This window comes from Podarcis muralis, chromosome 1, assembly GCF_964188315.1.
Source record: "Podarcis muralis chromosome 1, rPodMur119.hap1.1, whole genome shotgun sequence".
Classification (NCBI taxonomy): domain Eukaryota; kingdom Metazoa; phylum Chordata; class Lepidosauria; order Squamata; family Lacertidae; genus Podarcis; species Podarcis muralis.
The window spans coordinates 2,432,377-2,459,810 of NC_135655.1; the positions used below are offsets into that span (position 1 = coordinate 2,432,377).

The 27,434-nt window shown below is 46.4% G+C and overlaps 2 protein-coding genes across 3 annotated transcripts in view; both read right to left on the reverse strand.

Annotated features, from left to right (window-relative positions):
* MIS18BP1 (MIS18 binding protein 1) overlaps positions 1 to 27,434 on the reverse strand; it is a 641,434-nt gene that overhangs the window by 417,037 nt on the left and 196,963 nt on the right. The window lies entirely within an intron of this gene.
* Positions 1 to 27,434, reverse strand: part of MDGA2 (MAM domain containing glycosylphosphatidylinositol anchor 2) — a 402,177-nt gene that overhangs the window by 47,654 nt on the left and 327,089 nt on the right. For both annotated transcript variants that reach the window (XM_077925178.1, XM_028717480.2), the window contains exon 10: positions 11,294 to 11,442. In XM_077925178.1, the coding sequence (XP_077781304.1) occupies positions 11,294 to 11,442 (149 nt within the window). The remainder of the gene's footprint in view (positions 1 to 11,293; positions 11,443 to 27,434) is intronic.

Below are 27,434 nucleotides of genomic sequence, written 5' to 3' on the forward strand. Positions count from 1 at the left end.
ACACTACATACGTCACATTTCTGTTATAAATTCATAGAAAATCAACCATACATTGGATTTGCACTGTTCCATTTTTATTTTACTCCATATGACAAGAACTAACAAAAGGGGAGGGGGGTTTGACCCTGGTCAGCCAAAATCCCTTCACTGTCTCAGCACATCTGCAGGAGCCCTGCCCAGATGATCCCAGACAGAAGACAATCAAGGCCACAAAGAACTTGCATATGGGAGTGGATTCAACACGGACTGAAACAAAGGACAATGATCAGATCTTCCCTCAGGGGGCAGGAAACTGCAAACTCCCCTTTGTCTCCTGGAAGTGACTCATGGGGAGGGGGGAAAGGAGGAACCAGCCAGGTGACAAGACACTCAGGTTACCACCAACTCCTCCCTCAACCCCTCCTTTCTGTAATGTATGCATGATGTTTCTGGGGGTGGGCTTGACCTAGAGGAGGGGAATTTCAAAAGTTTTTATAAGACCTTGCACACTATTTTTCTGGGTCTTTCCTCTCTCCTGCAAGTGAGGGGAACACCCTGATGCATCAGTTCAATAAAGGCCAAGCCTACAGGCTGCTGTTTTGCTCCAAGTTATCCTGGTTGGTGTCTTTGTTTTTGTCCAAGAGAGCCCTCGGATTTTTCCTGTAACAGTTGGCGACCCAGATGGGACACTTGGTTCTCCTGCAAAGGTGAGGAGGGAGATAGAGGGGATCGGGCGCCACTGGGCAACCTTAGCCCAGGGATCCTTCTTCCTCTCCCTGCCTCCTCTTTGCGGGCGGTAATCAATCGTCACCAAAAGCTCAACCAGGGGGAGCAAAGGCGAGGTCAAGCCGGCTAAGGGGAAAGGATCCCGGGATCCGCGGGGGACATCTTCGAATGTGAGTATGGTTTGAAGTAAATACATTGGGAGGGGGGTTGGAGAAGCAGTGTCCCCACGACAGCCAGACTTTCCTTCTTTCATTTCTTACGTAGCCCCTCGGAGTCGGCCGGGTACGTTTAAATTCTGTCCTTTTCTACCCCGATTCTCCCCTTTCGGAAAGTGGCCAGGGAGATCGCGGAACTTTACTGTCTGGCGTTACCCCTCGGAGTCGTCTAGGAACGTCAAAACCTTTCTCTGTCTCTCCCCTCAATTTCTTACGCGGAACGTGTCCGGGGAAATTGTGGTACTTTTACTGTTTTCCGGCGTTACCCCTCGGAGTCGTCCGGGTACGTCTTAATCTCTCTATCCCTTTTCTCCCCCGTTTTCCGTCTTGGAATTGAGTCCGGGAAAGCGTGGCTCTTTTACTGTTTCTCTGATGTCTTCCCTTGGAGTCGTCCGGTGGCATCTTTTCAAAAGTATTTTAACGCAAGGTCATTTGCTTCCTTTCAAACCTTGGTTGTTTTCTTGGACCCCGATCTGGCACTGCATTGCGCAGGCGTTCAGTAGGGGACTCCAAACTTAGTCTCAAAGGCTAGGCAGGAGGCTGTCGTGGAGGGTAGAAGGGGCGGTTTACAAATTGGGGCCCCACATTAGGGCAAGCTTTGCAAAACAGCGCTGAGGTAATGAAATTCTGAAGTTTTTCTCGGGCCAAGGTGTCCCGTGGCAGACGGGCCAAGGTGTCCCGTGACAGAAACTTTCTCGGGCCAAGGTGTCCCGTGGCAGACGGGCCAAGGTGTCCCGTGACAGAAACTTTCTCGGGCCAAGGTGTCCCGTGGCAGACGGGCCAAAGTGTCCCGTGGCAGACGGGCCAAGGTGTCCCGTGGCTGAAGTTTGAGTTCATTTATAAGATTTTCTGGAAACGAAATTGTAGTCTAAAGATAGGTATATTCCAAATACTAAAAGGATATTTTTTTCCCATTCCCCTTTCTTCCCATCACCCCTCTTCCCCTTGTGTGTGTCTCTACCCCTCTATCTTTAACATATGAGAGAATGGGAGCTCACTAAAACACCCTAGCTGGACTCCTCCTGGCAACAAAGCTTCCATGAAGCCTTTTTGTCCCAGAGAGGATTCTAATATGCCCCTCCAGCTTGTCATCTCCAATTGGGAAAAAATAAAATAAAGGGGCAAAAATGGTCTTTCAAGTACAAAGTATGAGACCGTTGTAACTTTTAGTGGGTGGCTTAGGCTCACCACCTGGAACCCAGGGCACAGCAGCCACCTCAGGGATCCTTCAACAAAATCAGGGTGTGAACCCATAGGGAGAGCTGAAAACATCAAATTTGTGTTGTTAAACTATGACCTAAAGCTAGAACATAAAATGAAAACTTAATGGTGCTCAGAAGGCAGTAGATATAATAACAGCCCAGCTTGAGAGCCCACGCATTAGAGATCTTAGTTATTAAAATAATAATAATAAATGAATAAGAGATGTACTCAAGGATTTAGGAATATTCCAAGGGTTTGTATTCACATATGAAGTGTGCAAATGTTTGTTATTTGAGAAAAGCTCTAAAAAAAAAAGAGTTTTCCTCCCAAGGGGTAAAATCCTGTATACATGCTACCTGTGTTCTGAAAGGAGGATTACCTCCCCTCCTTCCACTAGTTTAAAAGAGGAGGGTGATTTTAAGTCTAGTGGTAAATTATGTTTTGTTGTAACTTTTGAGTTTGTGAGTCTACATCCGTGTTCCAGTCTTTTGTTTCAGTATTTTGAAATGTGCTGTGAAAAAAACCTAATGTCTCTGCTGCAAAAGCCTAGTTGAGCCAACTGCTCTCTCAAGCTAAAATGCAGTGTATGTATTTCATTAAGCACATGCCTATGAAAGGATGGTGTTCTTTCTAAGAAAATTGTTATTAAATGTAGAGGCTTCCATGGCCAGCAAAATTCTATGAGTCCAGTCCAAATATCAGTCTCTATAAGACTTCCTGGCCTCTTTTCTCATAAAATGCCCCCCCTTGTTTCATTCTATCTGTTTCAGTTTTTTCCTCCCTTCTTACTTCTGTGCCAGGTAAATTTACTCCCGAGTAAGCTTCCTTTAAAGGAAACTGCAAAGAGGGGGGAGCAATCTTTCCCAAGGTACCCTGCATCTCACTTTCCTATTCACTTTTGTGTTCCCTTTAAATCAAATCTATGGCTGTTTTAATTATTTGTGAGTGGTTATATCAATTGAATTAACTTTGCTTTATAAGAGATCCTCTCCCTATCTTAGGAAAAATGTTCACTTCAATCTTCCTTTAAAGATAATTTCTCTAAGAACTTGCATTCTTTAGTCTAAGGAAGCAAACTCACTCAAACTATCTCAAGATCTGCTAAAAGGGGTTCTGTGTAAAGTTGGGTACTTTTATTTTCCTCTTCCTTAGTACATGATAGGAGCATAGATGTTTCCTTTCCCATTTGTAAATCTGTACTTAAATGTGTATGTCTCTTTGATAGTACAAATCCTGCTGTGGAATCTTGCTGTGAACTCTATATTTGGAGAGTTGGACTAGATGACCCCAGGGTCTCTTTCAACTCTCCCAATTTGTGGCTGTGTGGAAGGAACATGTGTCTGCAAGCATTGGAGGGTAATTCTTAAATTCTGGCGTGCTGATGGAGTTGAAATTCAGCCTAGTTTTGCTCTTTAGTCTTAAAAGGTGAGAGGTGAAGCTGTGATGTTTTGAAGCACAACTGGTAATATCAAGCTGATTACAGTGTATCATTAAGGGGGGGGGATCAGACTTCAGAGTCAATTCAAAGTTTAAGCACATACAAATACATATGGGGGCCTTGACCAATCCTGTAAATAAAGGGCAGGAAAAAAAATTGTCTGCAAATGGTGAGGCTGAAATGACTGAGAATATTTAAAATAATAATAATAATATTAATAAAATCCTATGAATTCTGACTCTCTGGCCATTTCCCCCATATATAAGGGCGTGGCATTGTTCCACGAATAGCCAGAGGGATATTAGCCCTTTCCTGTACATAAAGGAAGCAGTCCTTTGCTTGGGCTGCAATTGCTAGCTTTGGTGAATACCAGAGGGATATTAGCCCTTTCCTGTACATAAAGGAAGCAGTCCTTTGCTTGGGCTGCAATTGCTAGCTTTGGTGAATACTTGAATTGCTGAGTTTCCCCTTTTTGTTTTAAAATCTAACCCTATTTTTAAAATCTACTCCTTACCCTTTCCTTCCCTTATTCAAATGGTAATTTAGCCAAAGGATGCAACATTTTCAATAGTATAAAAGGTTTGCTGAGACATGAACTCTGCACATACACAGAGGCTAGATCAGTCAAAAAAGAGAGAGAGAGAGAGAGGAAGGAGGGGGAACTGTAGGGTGGAGAGAGGAGGTTTTGAGAGCTTGCCTGCAGGGAGAAGCTTATCCAAATTTCCTTATGAAAAGAACTTGGAACCATTGGGGGAGATCATCCTTGATGTGTCTTTTGCTCCAGGGGCTAATTAAGACAAAGGGGTTGGGTACTGGACCATCAAGGGTCAAGAGGTTGCCAGGTTTCAGGTCTTGACATGCCGATTTCTTTTCACAGGTAAATATCAAAGCACTCCCACTGTGAGTTCCTCTCTTGAGTAGTTTGCCTCCCCAATGGGATTTAAATTTTATAACAGTTTTTTTATAACAGTTTTTTTTTTGTGTGTGTATATGCCTATGCATTTTAGGAACAGCATTTCCTGACAGACTTCTCACATGAAATAATTTCCCCTTTTAACAGGATATGTGAACCCCATTAACAAAGTGTTTGTCCCTTCTTTTCTCCCACAGCACAAATGATAATGAGGGGATGCAAACAGTGATTTAAATACTCTATAAAAGTAATTGCATTTGTATTTCTTTTGTCTTTCTTCCCTTAAAGCCAAACAGTCACTTTCTTTCTGTTCAGCAAAACAAGTCTGAATCCCTGCTATATTAGTTGATTTTCCTCTATCTCTGACACTTTTTTAGGTTACAAATAATCTGTTTTTCATTTATTAATCAGTTTTTCATTGGGTTGTTAGAATGCCAAAACAAGTTGCTTCAGGTGACTTCAGGTTAAAAAAAACAAAAAAACAACAAATTGTGTGTCTTAGCATTTATTTATTTTTGGTTCCTCATAGGTCATTTTGTATCTGTGTGTTCTACTTTGGGGACATGTTCATCACATGTTGAAAGTCAGTTTCATGAAGTTCTTTTATCAGATAGCACATGGTGAATTTAAAGTTTTTTCCCCATGGTTTTCCCATTTTTTTCAGTCTAGTAGTAATCTGCGTGGTTTTGATAATATATTTAATAATAATTCTTTTCTAAATCTGATGTCTTTGTGTCAAGTTTGTTTTCATCTGACTGGTAATCTAATTTTTTGCTTTCTTTGTATTTTTTAACCTTTGTATTTTTTACAGTTCTCTTTCTATACATGTGGAGTAATTTTTATTTTATAATATGAAAAGAACAACAACAACAAAAACTAAGTGAAGGAAAGCAAACAAACTTAGCAGATAATAACAGTAATTATGTGGAAATGTGATAATAATATTGAAATGAATAAAATGCTTAATGTGCTAAGATTGTTATTATTTGCAGCTTCCCATGGAAACTGGAGGACATCCTTTTTGCCTTTTGCCCCTTCCTTGTCTAACTGTGTCTTTAAGTCTCCCCAAAAAACCCTGCCCCCTTACAGGATATCACTTCTACAGATGTGCAATGATGAAAAGCAGCAACAACCCCTCAGTTCTTCGCCATCACAAGACCTGCAACACCAGAGTTTTCAAAGTGGCCACAGCTATCTCTTTAAAATGATATAGACTGATGGGGAGTGGGGCTGACAAAGGGGGGAGGACTTGAATTGCAAGGACATTTTCCCACTTTTGAACCTTAAGACTGTGCTCCAGGATTCAAAAGATACATGTGTAAAAGATCACAATTGTGTCAAGATATGCAACTGATATTTAATTAGTTTTTTTTTGTATTATGTGTTATTATGTAAGAATGTTGAAATGTGTCTGACAGTGTGATTTCCACAAAGGGGGGCAATTTTTGTGTGTAATTGTTTTTATGTTTAATGTCTTATTGCTTACACACCAATGGAGAATTCTCATGCATTTTATACTTTCTAATAGCTCACACTATTGTGTAGTCCAATGTTTAGCTCAATTTATAACCACATTTCATTGTTCCACCTGGCACTCTGCCAACTTTCCCTATCCATTTTAAAATGTGTTAAACCTCGTTTTGCCAAGGACAAGCTTCTGGATCCATAAAACACCAGGTACATGAAGGTGCAAATGCTTTGGTTTAGCAGGAATGATCCCTTATAGAGTTAAATTGACTTATTTGGACAAAGTGCCCTTTTAAGAATGGTTTTCTTTTAACAGATTGGTTTGAAGAGTTGAGAACCATGGGGCAAGATAAATTCAAATTGGACTCAGTTTGAATTGGGCAAGTGTATCCAGGCTGCAATTAGCTTTTTGGTCCTTTAAGTGCAAGTGAGCAACTTCCATGAGTGCAAGACCACAGCCTATAATAAAATCCCATAGCTAAAGGCCAAGGCAAAGGCATCTCCCTCACGAGATGCCCAAACCTGTGCCAGCTATGGTGAATGCCAGGCGACATGGTTAATTGAAAGCCCTGAGGGGATTCAACAGACAGGATGTGTTGCTGTAGCACTTGTCAGTGTGAGACCACAGAAGAGCTAGCTTGACACCTGAGAAACACACAAAAATGGCGGGGGGGAAGCAAACTGCACTTTTCAGTCATTAGTGGACCTTCCTGCTAAATGTAAAGCATAGACCACTATTGAGAAAAGATTTCTTCCAAGGTGCTAGAATACCACAAGTAACTGAGCAACAAAATATTAATTTACGTGATATCCTATGTCTAACTATGTGCACTGTTACACCATTATATTTCTATGCAAATATCCTTAAGAAGCATGACATCCAAGTCCCTTTCACGTTCACATGGACACACGGAGAATAGCAGGTTAATATTTACCACCTTAAATTGTGCGGAGAAAAGGATTGCAAAGTAGCCACCTTTGCAATCTTATCTCCGAAGGGGGGAACTGTAGCAGGAACCCCCCCACCCCAATCATTCTGCTTGTACAAACTTCACACACACACACTCACACACTACATACGTCACATTTCTGTTATAAATTCATAGAAAATCAACCATACATTGGATTTGCACTGTTCCATTTTTATTTTACTCCATATGACAAGAACTAACAAAAGGGGAGGGGGGTTTGACCCTGGTCAGCCAAAATCCCTTCACTGTCTCAGCACATCTGCAGGAGCCCTGCCCAGATGATCCCAGACAGAAGACAATCAAGGCCACAAAGAACTTGCATATGGGAGTGGATTCAACACGGACTGAAACAAAGGACAATGATCAGATCTTCCCTCAGGGGGCAGGAAACTGCAAACTCCCCTTTGTCTCCTGGAAGTGACTCATGGGGAGGGGGGAAAGGAGGAACCAGCCAGGTGACAAGACACTCAGGTTACCACCAACTCCTCCCTCAACCCCTCCTTTCTGTAATGTATGCATGATGTTTCTGGGGGTGGGCTTGACCTAGAGGAGGGGAATTTCAAAAGTTTTTATAAGACCTTGCACACTATTTTTCTGGGTCTTTCCTCTCTCCTGCAAGTGAGGGGAACACCCTGATGCATCAGTTCAATAAAGGCCAAGCCTACAGGCTGCTGTTTTGCTCCAAGTTATCCTGGTTGGTGTCTTTGTTTTTGTCCAAGAGAGCCCTCGGATTTTTCCTGTAACAGAGGTTTTTAAGCAGCGGTTGGGGGGCCATCTGACAGCAATACCTCAAGGACTGCCTCTCCCCATATGAACTGACCCAGACCCTACATTCATCATCTGAGACCCTTCATTGTGTGCCTCCTCCACGAGAGGTCAGGAGGGTGGCAACACGAGAACGGGGCCTTCTCTGCAGTGGCTCTCCATTTCTGAGATGCTCTCCCCAGGGAGGTTCATGAGGCACCTACATTATACACCTTTAGGCACCAGGTGAAAATGTTCCTCTTCAACCTGGGCCTTTGGCTGATTGACATCCGATGCCATTTTAACTGTGTTATGGGAGGGGGAGTTCTTGGTGTGGTGTGGTGGTTAAGAGCGGTAGACTCGTAATCTGGTGAACCGGGTTCGCTTCCCTCCACATGCAGCTGCTGGGTGACCTTGGGCCAGTCACACTTCTCTGAAGTCTCTCAGCCCCACTCACCTCACAGAGTGTTTGTTGTGGGGGAGGAAGGGAAAGGAGAATGTGAGCCGCTTTGAGACTCCTGAAGGGGAGTGATAAAGCGGGATATCAAATCCAAACTCTTCTTCTTCTTCTTGGTTTGTTGTTGTTCTTATTTTCACTACAGTGGAACCTTGGTTGTCATACGTAATCTGTTCTGGAAGATCATTCGACTTCCGAAATGTTCGACAACCGAGGCGCAAAGAAAGTGCTGCCTGCAATTTCAATGGAGAAAATGGAGAAACACAACTCAATTTCCGAGACGTGTTCAGAAACGGAAGCAATTACTTCCGGGATTTTCGGCGTTTGAAAACTGAAATGTTCGGCTTCCAAGACGCTCGAAAACCGAGGTTCCACTGTATGGATTTTGTGGTTTCTGTATCATGATTTTATGTTGCAAACCACTATGAAATCTTTGGATGAAGGGTGGTGTACAAATGAAATAAACAAATACAGTGGTGCCTCACAAGACGAAAAGAATCCATTCCGTGATTCTCTTCGTCTAGCGGTTTTTTCGTCTTGCGAAGCAACCCTATTAGCAGCTAAGCGGATTAGCGCTATTAGCGGTTTAGCGTCTTAGCGGCTATTAAACGCTTAGCGGCTTAGCTGCTAAAAGGCTATTAGCGGCTTAGCGGCTTAGAAAAAAGGGGGGGAGCGGGGGGAAAATCGCAAGACTAGCAAGACGTTTCGTCTTGCGAAGCAAGCCCATAGAGAAAATCGTCTTGCGAAGCAACTCAAAAACGGAAAACCCTTTCGTCTAGCAGGTTTTCCGTCTTGCGAGGCATTCGTCTTGCGGGGCACCACTGAAACAGATGCTTAAGTTGAGATTCTTGCATTGTAGGGGGTTGGACTAGATTATGGGATCCCTCCCAACTCTAAAATTTGCTGATTCTATGATTACGGCTCCCATCAGAGCTGTGTTGGCTGAGGCTGATATTAGCTGCAACATCTGAAAGGGCACCAGGTTGAAGCCTAGGACCCATGTGCCTATGGGACCGCCTCCCCTGGTATGCCCTGTGGAGGACCTTAAAGTCCACAAATAACAACACTTTGGTGGTCCCGAGCCTCAAGGAGGTTAGATTAGTCTCAACTAGGTCCAGGACCTTTTCAGCACTGGCCCTTACACGGTGGAATGCTCTGTCACTAGGGCCCTGCGGGACTTGACATCTTTCCGCAGGGTCTGCAAGACAGAGCTGTTCTGCCTGGCCTTTGGTTTGGACTCAGTCTGACCCTTATGCTTCCCTCCCTTTATGGTCTTGATTTATCAGCTATTTTAAAATGAGGCTGCATTTTAAATTGCATTTTAACCTGTATTTGAAATTGGTTCTCCCCCCCCCCTCTTTTCCCCCTATTATGTTTTTACTGTGAATTTATTTTATTGGTGTTAGCCGCCCTGAGCCCAGCTCTGGCCGGGGAAGGCAGGGTATAAATAAAATTTATTATTATTATTATTATTATTATTATTATTATTATTATTATTATTGAAGGTGGATCTACCTTAAGAATATAGGGGACACAGGTGGCGCCTGTGGGTTAAACCACAGAGCCTAGGACTTCCGATCAGAAGGTCAGCGGTTCAAATCCCCGCGACAGGGTGCGCTCCCATTGCTCGGTCCCTGCTCCTGCCAACCTAGCAGTTCGAAAGCACATCAAAGTGCAAGTGGATAAATAGGTACCGCTCCGGCGGGAAGGTAAACGGTGTTTCCGTGCGCTGCTCTGGTTCGCCAGAAGTGGCTTAGTCATGCTGGCCACATGACCCGGAAGCTGTACGCCGGCTCCCTCAGCCAATAAAGCGAGATGAGCGCCACAACCCCAGAGTCGGTCACGACTGGACCTAATGGTCAGGGGTCCCTTTACCTTTTACCTTAAGAATATAAGAAGATCCTGCTGGATCAGGCCCAATGGCCCATTTAGCCCAGCATCCTGCTCTCACAGTTACCGAGAAGATGCCCGCAAGCAGAACATAAGGACCAGAGCTTGCTCTCATCTGTGGTTTCCATTGCTGCCCCTGCCTGTGGAGGCAAAGCAGAAGCCCTTTGTGGCTGGTAGCCCTCGAGATAGCCCCCCCTCCCATTAATTTACTGAATCCTCTTCTAAAGCCATTGAGGTTTTTGGCCATCGCTGCCTCCTGTGGGAGAGAGTTCCACAATCTAGCTCTGTTCTGTGCAAAGAAGGACATTTCCTTACCTGCTCTCAATCACCTCTCAAGCTTTGCAAGACGTCCTGGGAGTGGCCTTACACACCAGTGACCAGCAGTGAGTTGGCAGTCCAGTTTAGGAAAATAATCTGGAAGTAATGCACCCAGTTCCTTTGCAGAAGCAGCCAGCCTCCTTATGCAAGTGCTATTTCATATTGGAATTATAAATGTGCAACTCAACAGCCATACCTATGTCACACACCTGCGAGGGACCTTGTGCAACCTTTGATTTTTGCCCAAGTGATGCGACAAGGAGGGAGGGATGCCAACTTTCGCCAAAGTGGGGTGATTAAATTCCTAAAGACCATTCCGCTTTCTACGTCACTTTCAGATTATTTTTTAAAGTCCTTGTGAAAGTGCATTAGCATTTTAGCACCGATTTCTCCTTCTATATCGTTTTGTTTCTGTGGTTTCTCCAAATCTACCCCGTTTATCCCTAAAATGATGCGTTTGGGTATGCTATTTTCACTGAAATGGATATTTGTATGGACGTTTTCCTCTAATAAATGCATGCACGGCGTTTGGTCAGAAACTGCAGCACAAGATTCAGGCACAACCAACTCTCCATCTTTGTAGACAAAAGAGTTGCCTTTGAAATATGTTGGGCTCCATAGACAGAGTTCTGTGCCCATCCTGCCTTTCCCTGGACACCCTCAACAACCAGGAAAAAAACCACAACGTGAAGCTTGTGATGACACCGCAGGTGTCCGTCTCTGCTGCAAAACATCTCTCCTTTCTTTTTTTGCTGAGATTCCTGCAGCCCTCCAGCCTCAACCAGGACCACGTCTTTCATCTTCCTGTTCAGCTCTGCATCCCAGAGAGCTGTAAATTCATTTTGCACATCAAAAACCCTCTTTTGTACATCGCGCATGCCCCCCCAACTTCTAATTGATAGACACAAAAAGCGAGTTGAAACAGGAGATGAGATTGGAGTTGGGGAAAAGGCACCTCGCCCAGCCTCTCACCTGCCGGATGCCCAGGTGGTACGTGAGGATGCGGTCCACAGCGTCCGGGTTCATCTGAGTCCACTCAAGGCTGTAGGCGTAGACGCGGGCCCGATTCTGCCACAGCGGGTTGTAGGTGTCGTAGTAGAACTCCGGCGCATAGGCTTTGCCTGCAGGGAAGAGAGGAACGAGGGTCAGGCGAGAGGAGGCAATGCCAAAACAAACAGTGTGGGCACATCATGTTTCTAGATCATGGGTAGGTAACCTAAGGCCCGGGGGCCGGATCTGGCCCAATCCGGCCCACAGACAGTCCAGGAATCAGTGTGTTTTTACATGAGTAGAATGTGTCCTTTTATTTAAAATGCATCTCTGGGTTATTTGTGGGGCATAGAAATTCATTCATTATTTTTTTCATAATATAGTCCGGCCCCCCACACGGTCTAAGGGATGGTGGACCGGCCTATGGCTGAAAAAGGTTGCTGACCCCTGTTTCAGAATCTCATGGGCAGCCAAACTAAGGCCTGGGGGCTGGATCCAGCCCAATCGTTTTCTAAATCCGGCCTGCAGACAGTCCAGGAATCAGCGTGTTTTTACATGAGTAGAATGTGTCCTCTTATTTAAAATGCATCTCTGGGTTATTTGTGGGGCATGGGAATTCGTTCATTACTTTTTTTCCAAAATATAGTCTGGCCCCCTACAAGGTCTGAGGGACAGTGGACCGGCCCCCTGCTGAAAAAGTTTGCGGACCGCTCTCTAGATCATGCATCTTAAGCAATAGCCTATTATTATTATTATTATTATTATTATTATTATTATTATTATTATTATTATAATTTATATACCGCCCTATACCTAGAGGTCTCAGGGTGGTTCACACAAAAAGATCACAGCATATAAAATAAAAGCAACAACCCAATAATACCCCTCCCCTCCCAAAGAACCACATTCTAAAAGGGTGTTGGATGTCAATCAAATCAACCAAAGGCCTGGTTTAAAAGGAACATTTTTGCCTGGCTCCTAAAGGTGTATAATGAAGGTGCCAGGTGAACCATTCCACAGACAGCATTCCACAGACAGGGAGCCACTGCAGAGAAGGCCCTGTTCTCATGTTGCCACCCTCTGCACCGCTTGAGGAGGAGGCATGTGAAGGAGGCCTCAGAAGATGATCTCAGGGTCCAAGGAGGTTCATATGGGAAAAGGCGGTCCTTGAGGTATTGCAGTCCTGAGCCAATTAAGGCTTTATAGGTCAAAACCAGTGCTTTGAATCGGGCCCAGAAACTAATCGGTAGCCAGTGCCATGAGTTTTTCTAACAGATGAAGTTCAAACTATAAACATTCATAAATGAAATACACAGTAAAGCAATCCCATTAAAAAACACACCACAGCAATTAGAAACAGGAGGCTCAGGTTGAACGATGGAAGGTGTGCTGGTGTAAACATAATAATAATCATAGCCAACATTGTTTGGGAATAATAATAATAATAATAATAATAATAATAATAATAATAATAATAATTTATTATTTATACCCTGCCCATCTGGCTGAGTTTCCCCAGCCACTCTAGGTGGCTCCCAATTGAGTGTTAAAAATAATACAGCATTAAATATTAAAAGCTTCCCTAAACAGGGCTGCCTTCAGATGTTTCCTAAAAGTCTGGTAGTTGTTTTTCTATTTGACATCTGATGGGAGGGCATTCCACAGGGCGGGTGCCACCAGCAAGAAGGCCCTCTGTCTGGCTCCCTGTAACCTCACTTCTCGCAGTGAGGGAACCGCCAGAAGGCCCTCGGCACTGGACCCCAGTGTCTGGGCTGAACGATGGGGGTGGAGACGCTCCTTCAGGTATCCTGGGCCTTTGAGGCTGTTTAGGGCTTTCAAGGTCAACACCAACACTTTGAATTGTGCTTGGAAACATACTGGGAGCCAATGAAGATCTCTCAGGGCCGGTGTTATATGGTCCCTGCGGCCACTCCCAGTCACCAGTCTAGCTGCCGCATTCTGGATTAGTTGCGGTTTCTGGGTCACCTTCAAAGGTAGCCCCATGTAGAGCGCATGGCAGTAGTCCAAGCGGGAGATAACTAGAGCATGCATCACTCTGGCGAGACAGTCCGCAGGCAGGGAGGGTCTCATCCTGCGTACCAGATGCATCTTCCAGAGCTGGCAGACTGCCAATATAGATGGGGACTCTTGCATTTCATTACGGAGTACATGCCACATTTTTTTTTATCTATTCAATTTTTATACTGCCCTTCATCCAAAGACCGCAGGGCGAATCACAGCATAACAATTCAAAATAAGAGCACAAAATACATAATAAAGAAAGGCTGCATTGCAGGGGGTTGGACCAAATGACCCTCATTTGTTTTCCTCTTCCCTCCCCATCCCTGTTTCCTTTTGTGCCATGTCATGTTAGACAGAGGACAAGGACCATGTTGCATTCCTTGACAATTAAGCTGCTCCAGGAGCCCTTCTGAGCAAAGAGAGGGATATAAGTGGCCTTTGAATAAATGTCTGAACAAGCCCTTTATACACATTTGAGCAAAGAGCAACATTGCCCTGCATTGCGAAATGTATCAATATTAGTGGAGTGGAGTATATTTTCTCCCACAGGAAATGGAAACCGTGGTCCCTTTTAGGTTGTGATCCCCGACAGAGCTGGCCTCTGCCTTGAAAGGAGATGCTCTGGGGCTCCTGTCAGCCCAGCCAGGAGAATTTCAGTTAAAATTCCGCTCGCAAAGCACCTTCCATCTCCACGGCTTTTGTTATCGACTGCAAGCTTGGCGCTTCCAAAGAGCAGGGGAGGAAAGCGCAGGATCTCTCGAGTTCAAAGAGGTTTCTCCTCCCCCTGAGCAGAAGGATCAATACGGAACAGAGATTGCGGTGCTGAACTCAAAGCAATGCAAGTGTGCGTGTGCGAGGGAGGGAGGGAGGGAGAGCTGGAAATTGTGGACTTCCAATGAATCATTGCTGCAACGATTCTTCAACATCAACTTCGTTGGACTGGTCATGTTCTGTGGATGCCTGATGATGATCTTCCAAAGCAACTACTCTATTCTACTCTGTTCTGTAGTATTAACACCAACAATTGGGAAACACTGGCCTGTGAGCACTCCAGTTGGAGAACAGCCTTTACCAAAGGTGTCATGGGCTTTGAAGAAGAAGAAGAAGAAGAAGAAGAAGAAGAAGAGTTTGGATTTGATATCCCGCCTTTCACTTCCTTTAAGGAGTCTCAAAGCAGCTAACATTCTCCTTTCCCTTCCTCCCCCACAACAAACACTCTGTGAGGTGAGTGGGGCTGAGAGACTTCAGAGAAGTGTGACTGGCCCAAGGTCACCCAGCAGCTGCATGTGGAGGAGCGGAGATGTGAACCCGGTTCCCCAGATTACGAGTCCACCGCTCTTAACCACTACACCACACTGGCTCTCAGAGCATCTCCTTTGAAGACACTCAAATTCAGGATGCAAGGGAGATTCCATCAACGGTGTCTCCAAATTTTTTTACACATCACTTGGGAAGACAGGCAAACTAATGCCAGTGTACTGGAAGAAGCAAAGATCGCCAGTGTCGAAGAAATGATTCTTCAACATCAACTTCGTTGTACTGGTCATGTTGTGTGAATACCTGATTATCGTCTTCCAAAGCAACTACTCTATTCTGAACTTAAAAATGGAAAGCGTAATGCTGGTGGTCAACAAAAGAGGTTCAAAGACTCTATCAAGGCAAATCTAAAAAAAAATGTGGTATAAGCACTGACAACTGGGAAACACTGGCCTGTGACCACTCCAATTGGAGAACAGCCTTGACCAAAGGTGTCATGGGCTTTGAAGACACTCGAACTCAGGATGCAAGGGAGAAACGTGCTAAGAGGAAGACACGCTTGGCAAATTCAAGCGTCTCAACTGGCTTATTGCGACACAGCTCCCCGTTTTGGTTCTGGAGGAAGAACTGTGAGGGGAGAGACTTTGTCAGGCAAGGCCTCCTTCCCCCTGCCTTGCTCCCCCCTCCAGTCTCTGCTTCTCAATTTGTATTGTATTATTTTATGTACTGTGGCTTGCCGTTGTTTTATTGATTATTGTTTAGAAATTATTTATTGTAACTGTTGAGTGGATTTCTGTTTAACTTTTATATGTCGATATTTCTATTTTATACTATTCTAATGATTGTTGAATGTTACTTTTCCGATGCAGGTTGCTTATTTTAAAGCTATGTTTTATTATCACATTTTTGTATTGCATTAGATTGTTATGAGATGTACATTTTTTCTTTCTTCAGCTTGTAAGCCGCCTTGAGTATTGTAAGATAGAAAGATGGTACAGTGGTACCTTGGGTTACAGACGCTTCAGGTTACAGATGCTTCAGGTTACAGACTCCACTAACCCAGAAATAGTACCTTGGGTTAAGAACTTTGCTTCAGGATGAGAACAAAAATTTTGCTCCGGCAGCGCAGCGGCAGCGGGAGGCCCCATTAGCTAAAGTGGTGCTTCAGGTTAAGAACAGTTTCAGGTTAAGAATGGACCTCCGGAACGAATTAAGTACTTAACCCGAGGTAGCACTGTATACAAATTAAAAATGATGATGATGATGATGACGACGCACGAAACATATGCCTCTTGGGGACGTGGGGACGTACCTTATAATGAGCCAGACCATTGGTTCATTTTGCTTAGTATAACCTGCACTGACTGGCAGCATCCCTCCAGGGGGTTGGGGCAGGGGATGCTCTCAGCCCTACGAGGAAATGCCGCCGGGACCTTCTGCATTCATAGCAGATGTCCTGCCACAGAGCTATAGCCTTCCTGTGCAGACAGGGACTCCAGAAAGCCCAGCCACATCCCAAAGGCCTTAACGGATATGTTGTGTGTTCGTTTAGCGCTCTCTGCGCTTTCCATAAATACACACACAGAGAGAGACAGGGAGACACAGCGATTAGTCTGTCAGGGTGCGGTGGAGGAAATGAACTGGGGAACGGCGCTCCGGCAGATGGTGGGGAAGCATTTCCTCTCCCCCGGAAAGATCAGGCGCATCAAGTCTCAAAGCCTCGTTCTCATAATTACCAATTTGGCAAAGAATTCGAGGCAGGGAAAGCAGACACAACTGTTTACGCTCCCCTTTCTTAAATGGCTCAGGGAAGAAAGAACACTTTTGCATTCATCCACATTCTCGGAGGAAGAGATCGCAGCGTCATATCGTAGAACTGGGTGGCGGTAATTGGGGATGGTTTGTTTTTTAAACAACAACAACAAAGTTTGTAAAGAAATTAAAAAGGGCTGCAGAGTTGGGAGGGGGTCCCAAAGGTCAACTTTTCCCCCTCCTTCTGCAATGAAGCAATTGTTAAGCATAATTGTTTAATATTCACTGAAATGTGAATGCCAGTGGTAGGGGTGAAAGGGTTTAACTCTAAGGGACTCTGAGCATTAACTGAGTTGATAATTGATGATTGTTTTCTGCTAGCCAACGCGTGCGTGTTTAACCTTAGATCACATGAGAGGTATTGAATTGCAAATCCGCCATCCTGGAAAGGGGGTGGCTGGAGTCTTTGTTCTCAGACTCCGTGGAAGAAAGGCAGCTCTCCAGGAAAACAGCCTCAGGTTGGAATGCAGATTGTAGGGAGAGACAGGCTTCTGCTTCTAGGACTGTTGGAATTAGTTCATATGTTGCAAAATGCTGAGTTTATGCCTCGGACTGGCATATGTCCTGTGGATGCATCATTTGATGTTTCTGTATCATTTTGAAGGAAGTTCTGCAAGTAAAGTTTTGAATAATACCTAATGGGTCTGGAGAATGTTTCATTTCCAAAAAGAGTTTCTATGTATCCAGTCACATCAAACTGCAGTAGGAATCACAGATGATCACAGATGGCCGTTTGTGGGGAGGACAGTTTTGCTCAAGAATTTGCTCCTTTTGGGATCACCACTAAGAGCACAAGATCCCAAGAGGAGTGTGATGGATCAGACCAGAGCCCATCGAGTCCAATATCCTGTTCTCTATGTCGGAAACTCACATAGTTCTGAGAGCCAGTGTGGTGTAGTGGTTAAGAGCGGTGGACTCGTAATCTGGTGAACCGGGTTCGCGTCTCCGCTCCTCCACCTGCAGCTGCTGGGTGACCTTGGGCCAGTCACACTTCTCTGAAGTCTCTCAGCCCCACTCACCTCATAGAGTGTTTGTTGTGGGGGAGGAAGGGAAAGGAGAATGTTAGCCGCTTTGAGACTCCTTAAAGGTAGTGATAAAGTGGGATATCAAAGCCAAACTCTTCTTCTTCTTCAATGCTTCTGAATACCAGTTACTGGTGACCACAGGAGGGTGGGGAGCGCTCTTGTGCACATGCTCTGCTTGCAGGTTTCACATTGGGGGCATCTGGTTGGCCCCTGGGAGAAAAGTGTTGGATTAGATGAGCCATTGGCCTCATCCTGCAGGATCTTCTTAATTTCTTATGTAGGTCTAGCCTCAAACTTCATTACACAACTGTTTCAGGTGTTTGGTTTCCAGTGCATCACCTGTCCCAGGTGCACAGCCCTTTACAGCAGCAGGGAGCCTGTCAGGGATGCTTTAGCTGTGATTCACGCACTGCAGGGGGCTGGGCTGGATGACCTCTGGGGTTCCCTTCCAACTCCACGACTCCACGAGCCTCCTGGACGCTCCTTGTGGGGTTTAGGGCCCTGGCTGTTCCCCAAACTGCAATTCTGAAGATGGGTGGGGGGCGAATTCGCTGACCCCCTCGCAAGTTTTGGTTCCTCTCCTTACGAGGCCTGTGGTTTATAAATCCTAAACAAAGAGGAATATTTACCCTGCGAGTTACGGCCGGCTGCAGCCAGCCTGAAAGATGCTTTGTATTGCCCGCTTGGCCTTTATTATGCAATATATATTTTATGAAGAGCTGATAATAAATGCAGATGCAAATTCCGCTCCTCTGTCTGTGCAACGGGGAAGGCATGCCGTCCTTTGAATTAGATACGCAAAGGGTGATTTTCACATCTTCAAGCAGCTGGGGTCTGTTGGAGGAGACCATTCTTCACATCGCAAGTCACTCTCCACCTTCCTGCACCAACTGATCCTCTCTCCCTTTTTGCTGCTTCCATTAATGACACAATTATGGAACTTAAGATGTGCACAGCAGGATCTCTCGAGCAGGCACAATCCTAAGAAGTGGAGCGAGTTTCTTCCATGCTCCTCTCTTTCCTTTTCCCAGATAGCAGAAAGTCCACAGAACCTTCCGTGCCAAAACTAAGCAAACGTGACCCCTGCTGGATGAAGAGGGAAAGAGCAGGGACTCATCTGCCTTTCCTGCAGCACAGAATCAAAGAATTGAAGATGACATCCAGAGGTCATCTAGTCCAACCCCAGAAATCTTGTTTCCCCAACTCCAGCTTCATCCTCCCAGTGCAAAAAAAAAGGTGCGTCACTGGCTTATTCTAGAGACCAGGGACAGATCTGTTAATTTCAGATTCTCTCAGCTTATTCTAGAGACCAGGGACAGATCTGTTAATTTCAGATTCTCTCAATCCTCCCATTCCATACTACTACTACTACTACTACTAGTAATAATAATAATAATAATAATAATAATAATAATAATAATAATAATAATAATAATAATTTGTATTTATACCCCGCCCTCCCTGGCCAGAGCAACCCAGGTCAAAATGCAATTTAAAATGCAGCCTCATTTTAAAAGTAGCTGTCAGGGAACTGCCATCGGCTCAGGGGCGAGAGGGGGAAAGCCGGATGGATTACAGAGAACCCCCAAAGATTGTGGGAAGCAGACCTCCTCAGCAGAAGAGAGTAGCCACGCCTCTAGTGGAGAGGAAATGCAGGGGTTGGAGGAAGCGAGGCGGTGCCAGGACACCTTGCCTGAGCAAAGCGGGGAGGAGAGAGGTCCTCCGTTACCCACGCCTTCCTTGCGCAGTAGGCTTCTGCGCAGAGAGGGGAGGCGCAGACTGGGCGTCAAGAAACTACTCTGCTGGGGAAGGTTTAAGGACCGCCCACTCACAGATTCTGCCAGTGAATGAGCGAGCCATGGAATAGTGGCGCTCTGCATGGTGAAGTAATAATAATAATAATAATAATAATAATAATAATAATAATAATAATAATTTATTATTTGTACCCCGCCCATCTGGCTGGGTTTCCCCAGCCACTCTGGGCGGCTTCCAACAAAGATGAAAAATACACTAAAATGTCACATATTAAAAACTTCCCTGAACTGGGCTGCCTTCAGATGTCTTCTGAATGTCAGGTAGTTGTTTATCGTTTTGACATCTGGTGGGAGGGCGTTCCACAGGGCAGGCGCCACTACCGAGAAGGCCCTCTGTCTGGTTCCCTGTAACTTGGCTTCTCGCAGTGAGGGAACTGCCAGAAGGCCCTCGGCGCTGGACCTCAGTGTCCGGGCAGAACGATGGGGGAGGAGACGCTCCTTCAGATATACTGGACCGAGGCCGTCGGGTTTTTTTTGGCACCAATGGAAGTGAGAGCTGGACCATAAAGAAGGCTGATTGGGGAAAAATTGATGCTTTTGAATTCTGGTGCTGGAGGAGACTCTTGAGAGTCCCATGGACTTCAAGAAGATCCAACCTCTCCATTCTGAAGGAAATCAGCCCTGAGTTCTCACTGGAAGGATAGATTCTGAAGCTGAGGCTCCAAGACTTTGGCCACCTCATGAGAAAAGAAGACACCCTGGGAAAGACCCTGATGTTGGGAAAGATGGAGGGCACAAGGAGAAGGGGACGACAGAGGACGAGATGGTGGGACAGTGTTCTTGAAGCTACCAGCATGAGTTTGACCAAACTGCGGGAGGCTGTGGAAGACAGGAGTGCCTGGCGTGCTCTGGTCCAGGGGGTCACGAAGAGGAGGACACGACTAAACGACTAAACAGCAAACAAGGGAGGCATTTGCCTGATTGCTCTTGAGCAACCCCCTGATACCCTTACAGCACCCATAGATCAAAACCATAAGGGGAGGGAAACATAATGGTCCAAACCCAAGGCCAGGCGGAACAGCTGCGGAAAGATGTCAAGTCCCGCAGGGCCCTAGCCTCTTGTGACAGAGTGTTCCACCAAGTTGGGACCAGTGCTGAAAAGGCCCTGGCCCTAGTTGAGACCAATCTAAACACCTTGCGACCTGGGACCTCCAAAGTGTTGTCATTTGTGGACCTTAAGGTCCTCCGCAGGGCATACAAGGAGAGGCAGTCCAGCATTACTGCAGCAACTTGGCAATAACTATTTTTATAAATCCTCATGAAAATTCATCAGCATTATAATGAGAATTTCTGCTGATAAATACATTTTCTAGGCAGCTTTGGCTAATGGACCTACTTTTTTCTTTTTTTTCTGCAAAGCAATTTACCCCGACAGAAAATATTTCTATATACACAGAGAGAGACATTTACTCTAGGATATCCATTTCCATACCCATTCCTTGGCTGGAGGACTGCACCGTGCAATTCAGAGAAGTGCGAATATCAGAGGGTGCATCGCATTGCATGGCAGGGGGTTGGACTAGATGACCGTTTGGGTCCCTTCCGACTCCACAGTTCTATGACGCTCTGTACATTTCCTGCAACAAGCCAACTGGTCATGTTGTGTGGATGCCTGACTATTGTCTTCCAAAGCAACTACCCTATTCCAAACTTAAAAATGGAAAGCGTAATGCTGGTGGTCAACAAAAGAGGTTTAAAGACTCTCAAGGCAAATCTAAAAAAAAATGTGGTATAAGCACTGATAACTGGGAAACACTGGCCTGCGAGTGCTCCAGTTGGAGAACAGCCTTGACCAAAGGTGTCATGGGCTTTGAAGACACTCGAACTCAGGACGCAAGGGAGAAACGTGGTAAGAGGAAGACACGCTTGGCAAATCCACACCGTGATGAACTCCCGCCCGGAAACCAATGTCCCCCCTGTGGAAGGACATGTGGATCCAGAATTGGCCTCCACAGTCACTTACAGACTCTCTGTTAAGACCGTGTTTATGGAAGACAATCTTACTCAGCTATGAGGGATCGCTGAAGAAGAAGAAGCCCTCTGACCTTGGAGAAGAGAAGATGGAGAGGTGACAACATAGCCATCTATCCAAATATCTTAAAGGCTGTCATATGGAAGAGGTAGCAAGCTTGTTCTCTCCTGCTCTGGACGGTAGGACTCGAACCCATGGCTTCAAATTACAAGAAAGGAGTTTTTGACTAAACATCAGGAAGAGCTTTCTGACAGCAAGAGCTGTTCCACCGTGGAACAGTCTCCCTCAGATGGTGATGGACTCTTGTTCCTTGGAGGTTTGTTAATGCAGGTCATATGGCCACCTATTGGGGATTCTTTACTTGCAATCCCTGCATTGCGGGGGGTTGGACTAGATGACCCTGGGGTCCCTTCCAGCTCTGTAGTTCAATGATTCTATCTCCCAAGCATCCGACCACCTTATCTCAAGAGATGGATGGAGCTCCACAGCTGAACAATCTTCCTGCGAGGCTCGGAGGGCATGTGGAGCACCTTTCCAGTTTATGAGCCCCTGGGATTTTGAGCCCAGTCCATTCAAACCACGCAAAAATTAATTACCGTCTTGAGCCTCCTGCGACGGAGAGGCAGCCTGCCAGGCTCACGTTTCCGATTTACCTTGTGCAGACATAAAGCCCTATAATCGGCGTATCGGCTGCGTCGAATAGACGTGACAAAGCGTCTTTGAAAAGACCCACAGCGCTAATTTACTGGAAGCTTTGAACACTTAAAACAGAGTTTTGACTGCGGGAGGAAATGTACAGGGTAGGCTTAATCCTGCCCTGACATTTGGCGGCGGCGGCGGTGAGGTCAGTGTGATAATGGAAGTGAAAGGAGAGATACAGGTGTGTTTCTGTTTAAACTGGAGCTCGTGGGTGTGGGGGGGTCATTGACGGATCAAGTGCTTTAATAACTGAAAAATAAAGGAACCAGCAGTATTAAATAGTCTGTGGTTTAATGAACAGCTTTTAGTTATTCCTTCCAATCTGTAGTTTGGTCAGGCTGTGTCTGTTGCAAAATAATTAGACATCTCCTTGCTGCCATATTGTGCTTTCCTGAACCCACAAAAGATCCCTTTCGAGTTTGGCTCCTCGTGGGTTTGGTTTGATATGTCTATATCTATTCTGGGATGCCCGCTGAAGTCAGAATTGTGGCATGGCGGCTCAGGAATAAATATAAAACCCTGGCACATGTTTGCCCATTTCATAAACTAGACATGGTAGATTGGGATGGAGGTGGTAGGTTGCGATCCAGCAGCATAAAAAATAAACAATCCCATTTTAGGTTGCATCGATTGAAGTGTCACGTCCAGTTCAAGTGAAGCAGGGATGGCATTGCCCCACTGGCACAGACACTTTTACCTGGGTTGTGTGGTGGTACTTGTGAAGCAGTAGTCGGTTCCTGTGAGATCTGGCGAGATTTTGGTGAGATCTCACCAGAAACCGGCACCACTTCAGGCTCTGCTTCTCCACAAGTGGTGGTGGTAGCAGGGCAGGCAGGGAACTCAAATGGGTGTCACCCTATGGTATTCTGCTGCCCGGGGCAGCGCTTGCCTCAGCTTGCCTCATGCGTGGTCCGGCTCTGAAGGGAAGTCATAGTACCACTCTGTTCAACCTTGGTCAGACCACACCTGGAATACCATGTCCAGTTCTGGGCACCACAATTTAAGAAGGATGTGGACAAGCTAGAAGGTGTGCAGAGTGTTACGATATAGAAGCAATGCACCTGCGAGCTGCTGGTAGCTTGAAAGCAAAACATAATGGGAATGTTGGGACTGTTCCGTGGGAAACAGAGGGACAGTCTATTCACAGTGTGAAGGACCGGAATTAGCTCAGAGTGTAATATGAACTGTACAGGAAGTACAGGAGGAGTCTCTCTCGACTGCTAGAATTTGAAGAGAGCAGTCATGTTTTTTGTAACGCTGCAAAGACAGAAATAAAAGCCTGTAAATACGTTTCTGTCTATCTCTTTCCCTTGCCCGGGGGGCAGGAAAGAGGGGTGTGTTCTTCTCACGTATGAGAAGGATCGCCTATCGCAACCTCTGCCTGGACCTTGCTGGGGAAAAGCAGACAGGGAGGTCAACAGGAGATCAAGCCGGGAGCATGGGAGAGTTGCCAGTTTCTCCTGATAAAGGCTTGATTCCCAACACAGAGGAGGGCAACCAAGAGGATCCAGGGTCTGGAAACCAAGCCTGATGAGGAACGGTTGAAGGAGCTGGGTATGTTTAGCCTGGAAAAGAGGAGACTGAGAGGAGATAGAGAGCTATCTTCAGATATATTAAGGGCTGTCAGATGGAAGAGGGAGCAAGCTTGTTTTCTCCTGCTCTGGAGGGGAGTGTTAGATTTCTGTTATGCCACTGTGCCGTTTTTGGAGTCACTAGACTCTATTGACATTCCAGACATTCCAAACTGCTGGAAGTCTCACGGGAGACGGATGTTGATGTTTCTGGTTTCCTGTTTCTTTGTGCCTTTTCTCTCTCTCTGTCTCTCACAGAGAGAGCAGTTGCATATTCTTTTCTGTCCTGCGTAGTTAGGAATAAACGTAGCAATGTAGCACACATTTCTCGGCTCCTTCTGCTATTTGGATACTCTGCGTAATGGGGGAGCGTGCCTAAGCCTCATCAAAGGCTTAGGTCGTTAATCATCGTCGGAGGAGAGCCTAGATGGATTCCGAAGACACGACCGGAGGAGGAGAGGCATTTCAGCTCTGTCGTACGGAACCCCCGACACAGAGGACCCGAACCAATGGCTCCAAGTTGAAAGGAGATTCCGACTAAACATTTGGAAACACTTTCTGACAGTAAGAGCTGTTCAGCAGTGGAACAGACTCCCAGGAGAGATGGTGGACTCTCCTTCCTTGGAGTTTTTAAAGCAGAGGTTGGATGAACCACCTGTCAGGGATGCTTTAGCCGAGATTTCTGCATTGCAGGGGGGTTGGACTAGATCAGGGGTCCCCAAACGAAGGCTCATGGGCCAGATAAGGCCCGAGGGACTCGTTTATCCGGCCCGCAGTGACCCCCGCTGCCGCCGCCCACTCTTACCGGCACTGCGCTGCATGGCTGCCCACTTCCAGGTCAGAGGAGCACCAGAAATAGCTTGTGCAAGCGTTATTTGCACATGCGCAAGCATTAGTTGCGGTGCACATCTGGGTCGGAGGAGGCCCGTCCACATGCGCACAAGCTATTTCCGGTACTCCTTTGACCCGGAAGTGCGCCGGAAATAGCGTGTGTGCACGTGTATGGTCAAAAGCAGTTCGAAAGCACCCCCGGGTGCAAGTAGATAAATAGGGACCGCTTACAAGCGGGAAGGTAAACGGCGTTTCCGTGTGCGGCTCTGGCTCGCCAGAGCAGCAATGTCATGCTGGCCATGTGACCCGGAAGTGTCTTCGGACAGCGCTGGCCCCTGGCCTCTTGAGTGAGATGGGCGCACAACCCTAGAGTCTGGCAAGACTGGCCCGTACGGGCAGGGGTACCTTTACCTTTACCTTACGTGTATGGTCGCACGCTCCCCCGCCTTCCTGCCCGCCACGCGAGCAGCGCTGGAGACACCGGCCTGAGGCGTGGTAAGGTTGCTGAACCCTGGACAAGAGGGCCCTTCCAACTCATTATCTGATAAACTTCTACCATGTCCCCATTTACCGCTGTTCCTCATAAACTCAAAAGCCCGGCAAACTCCAGGAAGAACGTTTATCTCTCTGCATAGGCTGGCTCTCCAAACTGCCGACTGAACGAGGAGGTGGCACGTGAAGGTCTCGACATGGTGCCCAAGACGCCACAGAACATTTGCCGGGTGACCCAGAAGGTCACGTCATGAGAGCTCTGATGTGTTAAACTGGCTGTGTGAATTGAACCAGAGCCTCAGAGCATCAAAGGTGAGGGATGGCTTGGTTTGAACTTTGCCTGTTGGAGGGTCAGAGCTTCAAAGAGGAACCAGATACATGGCTTGCAGGACTCTGAAACTGCCACCCTGAATGGCACAGCTAGGAAAAAAGAGACTTCTGTTCTCCTTGGCCTTGCGGGAGATTTAAACATTGCAGGAACCGTCCTTAAGGCTCCTGTGGAAACTTCTAATTTACTCTGCTGGTTTATAGCCTCCAACTTTCATTTGGACTTAAAAGCGGAAGCTAATAACTAACAGTCAGTCTGATAATCAAATCTCCCTTTGCAGGGAGGCCAGGGCAGGCAGGAGAGAATTACAGGGGATTTGCCAGTGTGGTGTAGTGGTTAAGAGCGGTAGTCTCGTAATCTGGGGAACCGGGTTCGCGTCTCCGCTCCTCCACATGCAGCTGCTGGGTGACCTTGGGCCAGTCATACTTCTTTGAAGTCTCTCAGCCCCACTCACCTCACAGAGTGTTTGTTGTGGGGAGGAAGGGAAAGGAGAATGTTAGCCGCTTTGAGACTCCTGAAGGGGAGTGAAAGGCGGGATATCAAATCCAAACTCTTCTTCTTCTCTTCTTTGTTCTCATGGCCCCACAAGGAAACACATTCAATTCAGTGCCATCATTTACAGTGGATGTCTCTGAGGTATTCAATGGACTTGAGGGTACCAGCTGCCCAGGGGCTTCCAGACAGGGAATGTTGCAAGCCCCCGGGATTGAACCGGTAACCTTCGCCATGCAAATCAGGTGCTTTATAGTTTAACGGTCTGTGGCCCTTCCCCTTATCTAATGCTGTCTTGTTGGGACTTTTCTTCTGAAAACCTGAAGGTTGCAAATGCAACAATTTGCACTGAAAATAAAGGCTTTCCCACTGAACTTTGGTCCTTCTGTAAAAATAAATACAGCAAGGGGCCTCAGAAGAAAAGAAAGATACCCAGACAAAAAAGTAGATGAACCCAAAGTTGGCAGCTTGTTTAAGGATAGATCAAAAGCCTTCTGAATGTAGTTTTTCCAAGGAGAAACAAGGCCAGGGAAGAGGCACTTTATAAAAATCATGGAGAAAGTGGATACAGAAAGGGTTTTCTCTGTTGTAATGCAAGAAGTCGTGGAAATCCATTGAAGCCGATTGCTGCAAGGTTCAGGATGGATAAAAGAAAGCACTTTTTCACACAGCGCCTGGCAGCACTTACTCCCCCAGGAGGCAGTGACGGCCACCCACTTAGATGGCTTTGAAAGAGAAGGAGGCAAATTGGTGGAGGAGGAAAAGCCTATTGGCTGCTACAGCTGGGATGGCTCTGCTCTGGCTCCACAGTTGGAGGCAGGAATGCTTTCGAATGCCAGTTGCTGGAAACCCCAGGAGGGGAGACCACATAACACCAGTCTTGAAAGACCTGCATTGGCTCCCAGTACATTTCTGAGCACAATTCAGAGTGTTGGTGCTGACCTTGAAAGCCCTAAATGGCCCAGTATACCTGAAGGAGCGTCTCCACCCCCATCGTCCAGCCCGGACACCTGGGTCCGCCTCCCGAGGGCCATCTGGCGGTTCCCTCCCTGCGAGAAGCGAGGTTGCAGGGAACCAGGCACAGGGCCTTCTCGGTGGTGGCGCCCACCCTGTGGAACGCCCTCCCAGCAGATGTCAAAGAGATAAAGAACTACCTGACTTTTAGAAGACATCTGAAGGCAGCCCCGTTCAGGGAAGCTTTTAATATTTGATGAATTACAGTCATACTTCATATTACGTCCGATTCATGCTATGTTCTTTCAGGATACATCCCACGGCAACCCAGAAGTACCGGAAAGGGTTACTTCTGGGTTTCGCTGCTCGCACATGCACAGATGTGCAAAATGACATCACCCGCATGCACAGAAGCAACAAATCAGAACCCATGCGTGTGCAGACGCGCCGCTGCGGGTTGCGCTCTTTTCATGTTGCGAACGGGCCTCTGGAACGGATCCTGTTCGCAACCAGAGGTACCACTGCATTGTATTTTAATATTTTGCTGGAAGCCGCCCAGATGGGTGGGGTATAAATTACTATTATTATTATTATTATTATTATTATTATTATTATTATTAATCTTGTGCTCAAATCCCACTTGCAGGTTCCCCCAGGCAGTGGCGTAGCGTGGGTTGTCAGCATCCGGGGCAAGGCAAGTAATTTGTGCCCCCTAACCTGTGGATTTGCGCCCCCTAACCCGTGGATTTGTGCCCCCTAACCCCCAGATGTTGCACCCGGTGCGGCTGGCCCCCCCTGCACCTCCCACGCTACGCCACTGCCCCCAGGCATTTGGTTGTCCCCAGTGAGGA